At 39.7% G+C, this 10,102-nt stretch overlaps 1 protein-coding gene across 1 annotated transcript in view; it reads right to left on the bottom strand.

Moving 5' to 3' along the window:
- Positions 1–205: 205 nt before the first annotated feature.
- The window catches only part of cps1 (carbamoyl-phosphate synthase 1, mitochondrial), a gene marked incomplete at its 5' end in the record, with an annotated part of 52,282 nt that continues 42,385 nt past the window's right edge, over positions 206–10,102 (bottom strand). Inside the window, 6 exons of the mRNA XM_079231299.1 lie at positions 206–1,608; positions 2,054–2,183; positions 3,861–3,973; positions 4,125–4,184; positions 7,148–7,246; positions 7,388–7,462. Coding sequence (XP_079087425.1) covers positions 1,495–1,608; positions 2,054–2,183; positions 3,861–3,973; positions 4,125–4,184; positions 7,148–7,246; positions 7,388–7,462 — 591 coding nt within the window. The 3' untranslated portion in view covers positions 206–1,494. The remainder of the gene's footprint in view (positions 1,609–2,053; positions 2,184–3,860; positions 3,974–4,124; positions 4,185–7,147; positions 7,247–7,387; positions 7,463–10,102) is intronic.

Here is a 10,102-nt window from a genome sequence, read left to right as displayed (position 1 = left end):
TCCCATACTTGCAGCCTATTTCCATTTGCATAGGTCTAAACATAGAGAAATCATAATACAGTAATACCGCGGGAATGTCGCCACTGGCACAAGGTTTGTTCTACTGCAAATATAGAAATGAGATCTTCAGTCGTCCATCGGCTGAATCTCCATTGTTACCTTCTTTGGCGATGGTGAATAACAGACATTTAATGGAATGAAACTCTACGAGATTGCCACTTTAATGCATGTCCAGTACAAACAACACTCACATACACTGAGACACAGGCAGATGTTATGTGGAGTAAGACTTCTTTGTGTTTCATAGATTGTAATACAACACAAACAAACAGAAACCGCTACCAAAAAAAAATAAATCATTACAGCTACCTTTATGGTCCTTTAAAAGTCAGGCATGTAGCACATCATATAGTTCAAAATATTTAATTGCGACCAAATAAACAAAATGGAATTTGACCAATCCATTGGTATTAAAATGAGCCCGGGGCGAATGGAGTAGTGGGAAACATGTCAGTGCATCACATTAACTAATGATGTACCGATCACAAATTAAAGTACAAAAGCAACACAAAAAAAAGTCACCTTGTACAACAGGGTTATAATACATTCTTCAACTCTTTGTGGCTCACTTATAATTATTCAGAACAACTTTTGGATATTCAGGTTGTGAAACTTTTCTTTGGTCCATGTTCATCCTCCTCCACATGACACTTGTTTGTCCGGGAGGTTTTCTGAAAGGGTATGTCTGAATTTATAATTCCAGACTTGCGTAAAGTACTGTAAGAAGCCCTTCTTGTATTTTTTACATACATAAGCATGTGTCCTGTCCCCATCTTGGTCTCTGGCAATGGCCATCTTGGCTTTTTACAACAAGAAGTGACACTAAGGTGAATAGACATTTTTGGGGGACCAAAAGGGTTACACAATTAACTTTTGCAAACTGAAACTACACTGTGAATGGTTTACTTTCATTTTCAAAATGATCAGGATGCATGAAGACTAGCAATTAGCAATTGAGAGCATGAACTCACGACTACAATGAATACTGGGGTAACAAATTAAGTGAGACGTTTCTCATAGATCATTAGGAAGAATGCTATTTTAAGGCTTCTCCGCATCGGCTTCACTTTTCAAAAGGTCGCAGCCTAGATTTTTCAAAACCTGGTCACTCAAAAGTTATTTGTATATTATGATTTACAACTGATCTGTAAAGCACTAGTAAATACATGTCATGAAAAGTTATAAACAACACAGCTACAACAAATAAACATTTCAAAATGTATCTTATTAAACCATAGTACCAAAATTGTCATGATGCAGCAACATTGTTTATTATTGCGTTTTGGTAACTCCTGAGAGACATCCACTAAAATAACTTTTCCTTCTTGACACCATGGGGTAGTAAAACAGCATTTTTAAGAACACCGTATTTCAAACATTCGCTCCCAATTTATTCAGTTGTTTTACAGAGGAAACCAAAAGGAAAAGGAAGCTTTAGCCCTGCTGGTTTGCCCCTTTTTGTTGCCTTTCTTTCTGACGGTAGTGGAAGAGGCTGGTCGTGTCGAGCTTCCCCGCATGTCGGATTGCTTCTGCGAACAGCTTCACCACCTATACGCACACACAGAAACTAGAGTTACAGCCTCGGGGTGGTAGGCCTCCGCCGACGAGTTTCAGTTTGCATCCACGTCTGTCCAAAAATGTCATCACTTCATCATTTTATCTCATTCGATATTTGTGTGAAATTGGCATCGTAAGCTAATTCATTCTCGAGTTATGGCAAAAAAAAACCTTTTGAAAGGCCTTGATTTGACCTTCGACCACCAAAATCAAATTGGTTCATCCTTGAGTCCAGGTGGACGTCTGTGCCATATTAGAATTTCCAAACTGCGGGACTAATAAAGGATTATCTTATCGTATCTTAAGAAATTCCCTCTGAGTGAGATAATGTGCTTACGAGAATGACGTACGGACAAACAACCCGAAAACATAATGCTGACGGCCGAAGCCAATCCAGTGGGTTTCCACAGTCACTGGTGCTGTGACATTTACTGACCTGATAATTGGTGATGAGGGCAACATTGTGGTCCACAGCCATTCTACGGATGACGAAGTTATCATTCAGGTGGCGACTGTTGTTGTTGGGCAAGTTGACCACCAAGTCAATATGACCCTCGCTGATAAGCCTGTGAAAACAAACTGAGTGTCAGAGTTGTGATACTACAAATGAATAAACTGTTTCCTGTAATTAGAGTCGTTTGTATTGTTGATCCCATGAGGAACCGAGCCCTCCTTCTGCGGCTCTTTGCAGCCTTTATAGCCACTTTCAGCCCAAAGATTTGGTGTGTTCCCAAATGACTCTCACTGAGCCCTTAAAACGAAGCAAAGCTTGTCTAAGCAAACTAGCTTATCTGCCCAGCATAAAAGGACTGCGATGAGAAACTCCATCTCACATACAGCGAGTCAAAGTGACCCAGTTAATTCACTGGGTCACCTTGAAATAACTGGGTCCCTTTGTAGACCTTACCGGATGGTTGGGATGCCCTTACTGTTCCGTTTCGGCTGGATATGAACGACAATCCTTTGCCAATTTGTGTTCTGCATGGAATTGTGTGAAGTATATAAGGGCACTGCTTCTCAGAGTGTGTCTGCTCCCTAGTGGTGAAAAATGAACATGTATGTGCCAAATAATACATATACCTCTTTTTGTAAGCTAGTTGGGTAGTAGGTTACACACACAGAACTGCCATTACAATTATTAAATAAATCCAATACCTAGAACAATGAAAGTATTTTTATTGAAAAATAAAGTTTAGTTTATTAGAAGTTACTTTGTTTACAAGAGAGTTGACAAAAGCATGTCAACAACTTGCAAAAAAGGACAATAAACCAATTATACCCCTTTTTAGTAGCAGTGTTTGAATTCATTTGGTTTACCTCGTATATATTTTACACTGTAACACACACGCACACACACACACACACACACACACACACACACACACACACACAACTGGCTGGGTTGCCTTATGCATCTAAAGGCCTTTGACAGACAGCATTGAATTAGGGCTGAATTCTAAATAAAAATATGAAGGACATACAACAGTCACAACAAAGGTCATGTTCTTCTCTAAAAAGGGCTGACCTCTAAGCCACCTAGCACAGCTGATGCCTCCCAGTCAGCCGTGTGTGTGTGTGCGTGTGTGTTTATTGTTTTGGTCTAGGCCTATTAAATTCCCTTTCCATCCTCTTCTTCATTTCCAAACAAACAGTCCAGATGGCTTCAGTGTAGCATGATCATGACTTGTTTTTGGAATCATTACCTGAAAATTGCAGTCAGTCAGCCTGCTACAATCAATCTATAATGTTTGAAAAAGATTGTGCTTTTAACAACTGAACAATGACGGAAGAAATGCATATTTTTGCTTTGCGGGTGATTGCAATGAAAAGCAAAATGCTTCAGCTGCTTTTTAAATTTTCACCATCTTGACGTGGCATTGCTCTGACAAGTCTTTCCTCATCTTTCCTATTCAATCCCTAATTTTGGCTAATGCAGTAACTCTGGACTTCTAAGTTGGCTACATCTTCTTTGATTTTGTCAGCATATTACAGAGATAATGAGGGGGCTATGCCCTTAGATATTTAAAGGCAGTATCTGATTAGATATCTGATTAGATATCCTCATTTTCAATCTATCTGAATTTATGTATTACTTAAGCACTGCCTCAGGAAACCATAAGCAAGTCTTAGCCTCTGCGTTTTGATTAGAGTTTTACTTTAGACGTCTTTGTTTTCAATGTTTCCTGAAATGTGTCGAACGAATTAAAACATCAATTAAGTGTGCAGAGTGAATATTTCCCAACCTCTTAATACTGGGCAAACAGGTTTCTCCTCCTTTGTCAGTTGGCCAAGCAACTGGAGTAGCAGGCACATCATTGGCGCACAGCCAGGCAGAAGTGGCTTCAGTAGCAAAGAGCTAGAGGACAGAAATAAGGCGACAACATATACAGAATGTCATGAACAATATTGAGGGGGAAGAAGCCTTAGAAGTAGGACGCTCCATCAACCAGTGTTGAAAATCAAGGAAGGAAATAGGATTTTGAGACATTCAAGCTTTCAGTACTCACCTTGAATCCTTCCTCGTTCAGCTGGTGGGCGGTAGCAAGGAAATTGGGTCGGAAGGAATGCTGAAAGGGAGAGAAACCGAAAGGAAGAAACTAAATGCAGCATTCGAATACAGAGAACAGAAGTGCTTTTACTTAGATTTTTTCTATTTTTCTAAAATAGTTCACAGCAATTGTAAGAGAAAAAGTCCATCGCCTAAAGTTCATCTAGTCGTTGTGAGCAACGGTCAGACCCCTTATCTTGTTACAGTTCATGTAACACAATATTGTGGCATGATATTTTAAAGATACAAAATGAGATGAGTCACATTAAGTTTGCTTTTTATTAATGATTTCATATCATGTACTTATTTTCTGAGTAAGTGATAACTATTTTGTGTAATTCATTTACATGTTTTTTCTTCTTTTCTGAATTGCTCACCTTGTCGTCTGACTTGTTTGAACATGACTATGGTAGTCAGTTGAATCTGCATGTAAATATTTTCATTTGATTGTAATCTAAATGAAAAACAGATTGTTATACTATGTTCAAATTAACACATTAGCAAAAAATATATTTATATATATTTGTCACAAAGAAAACACGAAATGTAAAAGGAAGCATTTAAAAAAATTATGTTGTGATGCATTTATGTTCGTCATCAGCTTCAAATGACCTACTTAATGAATTCCACCAAAAGTGCTGAAAACTCCTTTTTGCTGCTAATTTGCAACTGAATATGCTCAAACTGGGTGCCCTTCAGTTTAGTAAACAATATGCTTGCTAAAATTACTGCTGCCTCAGCAAAACCGTTGTGATATGGTTTGACATGTTGTGTTTATTCTGCAGCCTACCTGACTAAGTCTTTATATGACAGAGGTTTCTAATTATTTTAGCAATTTTGACACAGCCTCTGTATTAGTACAATAAAGCTACGGCTGATTTAAAACACAGAGGCACACAGTGAGAATGGGAGAGAGTTTGACAGAAAGAGAGACAGACGTTGCAGGTTCGTTCAACAGGACTATTTTCCCAGGCTGATGAGTGAAAACTTTCCAAAGCAGAAGTTTTACCACATTCACTCCCTGTAGCAGCACATTGCAAGTCATTTCCGAGTTGTCAGACTTTTCTGACTCAAAGCAAGCAATTTGTGTTACAATAACAATTGCATGAACAGATTTTGTTTGGCCAGCTGGAGTGTACTAGGGTAATTAAAACACAACTGAATTATTATTACTTTTTAAATTATCATAACTTGTTGTTATGAACTAGTTGCATTCATTTGGAGTCTGCTAACTTAACAAATGCAAGTCCACTATTCACACTCCGTTTAGTACCGTTTTGCTCTCTACAATCTGTTCTGAGCTGCAAAACTCTCCACCATTTTCCTTAGCAAGTTGCTAATTAGGTACGTCTGCAGTTTGGTGCTGTGCAGGTAGCATCCAGTGGTGTTTTAGAGGTTCTGTATTGTTAAACAGCTGCCTGTTGCTGCTGGAAACGATGTTGAAGAGAGCAGCAGGACGGAACCAAACAATTAGCTGACAGACTCAAAAAATCTCTGTTGAGCTGAGAGGGACTGCAAAGTTGGGCAATATTACTGTGATTAGTCACTGTGTGCCCTCTTTTCATCACACACACACACACACACACACACACACACACACACACACACACATCGATGGCAACTAAACCAGTGTAAATAAACAACCATTTTGTCTTAACAGCAAATGATACTGCAATGGTCATGTGCTATACAAGCTGCATCTTCAAGAATCTACAGTTTCAGATTTGAAAAATGTAAAGGTTGGATCAAGCTACAGTAACTTTTAAAGCTGACTTGATGGTGTTCTATTGTAACCTGCAACCCTCCTATAAATGAAGTTAGCTGATGTTCTGTTAGCTTCCATGGTCGAGAAGGTGAATACTGATAGTAAGCCAACATTAGCCACTAACCTAGAGGATACAATCTATTTGGTTGCACTTTCACAAGCTTTGAAGTGTTGAAGAAACTAATGCTTCTTAGACAAGAGTAGAAACAGTTTCTAAGCTATGACTGAAACACAGAGACTTTTTACAGAGCAATATAGTAGAACCACACAAACTGTATGTGTGCGTTTGCGTCTTGAATATACTGCACAGGCGGTAACACATAAGTCAAATATGCACATCGTCAGCAGAATAACACACACTCATATTAGGAAAACTGCACCCTCACAACAGCATGTATGTCCCCATACAAGTAAGACATTTCAATACCACCTGTGTGGCGCTGTAAAATGTACCGCCATCAAGCTAGAGGCCACAGCCTTTTTCGCCACATTGACTAACAAAACTGAAAAATTGATCAAATCCTCCTCCAATAAACTCACTGGAGTGGAGGTAAATCACACCTGTGTTGCTGTGGGCTCTGGATCTGTTAGCCTAAAGTGTTGCTTCTGTGCTTGTTTACCCGGTTACGGTGCATACAGTATGTAACCTCAGGTAAGTACCTTGAAGTGGACCTGTTCTCAAAGTGCACCAATTATACAGCTAATATTGTGAGTGCTTTGGAAACGCTGCATCAGTCAAACTCGCAGTTAGGCTAAATTACCCAAACTCGCATAACGTGGCGTCATTAAAAAGCTCAGACTTACGTTTTAGTTTTTTTTCTGCTGCTGTGGATTTGAAAAGGATTCAGAGTTGTTTTTCCTGCAAGTTTATCAATGGTTATTCAAACCTTTTGACAGAGCACTTGGTTGATGAAATAAACATGTTGGTTTTATTTTTTTACATTTTTACTAAATGTTTCTTTTCACTGTGGGGTCATTCACACAATGTCGCTTGAGTGCAGTTGTCTTTAAGTCACATGAGAGCTGTAAGCATCACATGAATCGAAGTGTGATTGGGTGTGAAAGAAACCGAGTAGTAGCATTGTAAGAAGCTGATAGCCTAAAGATTTATGCCACCTGTTTAGACGGCACTTTGCATTTGGTGTCTTGTGGGCATGAGGCCCCATAAGGAAACACAGACGCGAGGCAAGTGAACTTCCAGATGGCTGTAGTCCTACCTGAATCCCAATCAGGATGCCTTTCTGCGGGAGCTTAAAGCCTGTGGAGAGCATCGCCTTCAGAAAGGCAGAATAAATGTTTGGTCCAAAACAAGCTACCTGCAACACACACACACACACACACACACACACACACACACACACACACACACGTTAACACTGAATCTCCAAACTAGATGCGAGGGGAAAAAATAGACTGCACATCAGAGATATTGGGTTGTATGACTCCCAGGGGCTTACTTCTCCAGTGGAGGCCATCTCACAGCGAAGCACAGGGTCAGCTTCCCTCAGCCGTGGCCAGGAGAACATGGGCGCCTGGTGAAATAAGAGAGAGCGATGTGTTTCAACATGCTTATGAATAATAGGACATCTTCACGTGTGACGCCAATGAACCACTCTTGAACCTACACCACAATCACAATTTCAGTTGGAGAAATTGTATTTTTCCCCAAAATACTACGAGTAATTTGTGTCATGCACCATTTCTGCTTCAACAAACTGTTAAGTGAGAGAGAGGTATAGTAACACAGAGTTAGGGGGGTTAGTGCTACAACTGCTTGTGAAGAAAGACTTAAAAAGGAAAATCTGATAAGAAAGGAGGCTTCCCAAACTGCAGGTCACCGGTCGCTTTAACATGCTGTCTCCACAGTCAATACTGAGAAGAAGGTTGGTGGCCTGAGTGATGGAGCAACAGCAGGGTGAACCAGAAGATGAGAGGGAGTGTGGAGGGGAGGAGACAAAAAGGAAAGAAGACAGTAGGAGAGGGAAAAAAACATAAAAAGGAGAAATAATTAAATGAATTGAGATGAGAAGACTTGAGAGAAGAAGAGATGGAATAAAAGGAGGAAAGAAATATTTAATGTTAAGACAGGATAAACAAACTTAATAATTAAAGGAAGATGAAAAAAATTAATTGGGAAAGAGAATAGAATGAAAGGGGGAAATTAAAGGAAACAATTCTACATTTCAAAGGAGGGGATGTGAAGGAGAGAATGATTGAAAGGAAAGTGTTGGAACAAGAGCAGAAGACAGTCATTTCTCATACTTGTATTACAGCCAAATTAAGAATAGTGTAGTGCCATGTGAAAAGACATTCTTATTTCCCCATTCAAAAGTAGACAACCCCCATTACCTTGAAAAGAGCGAGAGAGGTGGTGTGGCGTGGCGTTGTGTTATGTATATGCACGCACACGTACACGTAGATACAAGGGCCACTAGGGGGGGATTCATCCTTGAAGCTGGCTATCTAATCAGCTGAATGTAATGTTAGCATACTAATGTAAGAAGTGACGAAGAGAAGTGAATGCAGAACGGGAACCAGCATCGCTTATCATGGCTTTGTTCAAAGAGTCAGAAAGACAGAGAAATATGCATAGATAAAACAGAATATTACCAAGAAAGGAAATTGAATAGAGGGGGAGAAACACACAGAGAGGGTATAACAGTGAGGGGGAACTTTTAATAGTGCAATAAAAGAGACAAGAAACTACAATAAAAATAAATAAAATAATCACAAAGATATTTGCGAGTTCTTTGTTTAAATCCAGAATACTGGTTTTGCACATAACTCCAATAAAAAGGGGTTCCCCATTTCACCCACCAAACCAACATGTAGAACCAAATCTGCAACAAACACTATGAAGTAGTAAGTGGAAATGTAAAACAGGAGCCGTTAGAAAAATGGAATCACTAACACCAGTGGAGATTTAAAATGAGAAATGTTGCACACGCATTCATGACCAGAATTATGAAAACTTTCAGGTTCTTAGTTAATGTTTTTTTGTCCAATTGCAATGATATGTCTCCGGGACAGATTGTATGTGACTGTCGGATAATAACCAAGGCTCTGTAACCACCACCTCTGTGACTAACACACAGACACTGCTTCCCCATCTTTCTATCCCACACCGACCGCCTACTCCGGAGAGACAGTAGAATTGTGGCGCTCAACAACATGAACAATATTATCTTGGTGTACCAGCTGAGCTCCAGTGGAGAAGGAAATGAATAAAGTAAGACATTTCCACTAAACATTGTTGCACACTATGGGCCTTGTTAGAGGCGGACGTGGCACTTGTGTAAATGTATTTATCTTCGCAGCTGGAATGGAAATTAACAGCTACATTTGTACTTGCAGATTTTTTTTTCATGAGAATTCCCACATATTTTTGCTGATGATGGAGGTTTTCTATTGCATTACCAGGAGTTTGTTACGAGGTAGTTGCTAAAGTTACTGGGGTGGATTCCAGGGAGTAAATAGGCTGCTGGGAGCCAACACCGACATCACGCCGCTGGAGGACGAGGCCATATTTCTAGGCCTGCTGCAGGAAAGGGAGGTATGCAAGAACCAGAGCCAGGACTGAGCAGATTGACTGAGCAGATTGTCAGAGCAGATTGTCAGAGCCTGCTGCAGTAGAATGAGATGTTTTCGAAAGGGAATTTGGTGCTAAAAAAAAAACGAAAAAAAAACAAAACACTGCCACTTTTGTCCACAGGGACCGCCAAAATCCACACAAAATGAAAATTCCTGGAAGTAACTTTAAGTTAAAAAACGTGTTGCTCTGGTGGTCGCTAGGGTGTAATATGTGGATGCAACTGTCAAGGAAATACAATTAATGCTAGCATTAGTGCTTATTAGTAGTATAATTAGTTAGTAGTCAAGTAAAAATGAGGATAGAGAGCAGTCTTTGAAAAAAAAAAAAAGAAAAAAAAGAAAAGCTTCCTGTAAAACCAGAAGTAGTGGATTGAGTGGTCAGCTTTACCATTAACATCCTTCCTGGACAGTAGCTGGCTAAAAGTCTGAAAAAGTTTGAAAAAAAAAAAGGGAAAAACTAACTACCTCAAAAAGTTCCAAAGATGTGACAATGTGAGTGATTGGGCTCACAAGGATGCCATGGTCAGCGGGACAAAACATGCAACAGCTGGAAGGTTTAGTTTTTTTCCCTTCGTCCAGCC

This window comes from Taurulus bubalis, assembly GCF_910589615.1.
Source record: "Taurulus bubalis genome assembly, chromosome: 15".
NCBI lineage: Eukaryota > Metazoa > Chordata > Actinopteri > Perciformes > Cottidae > Taurulus > Taurulus bubalis.
Note: the sequence above shows the minus strand (reverse complement) of the source record. Positions and strands in the feature narration are given on the sequence as shown.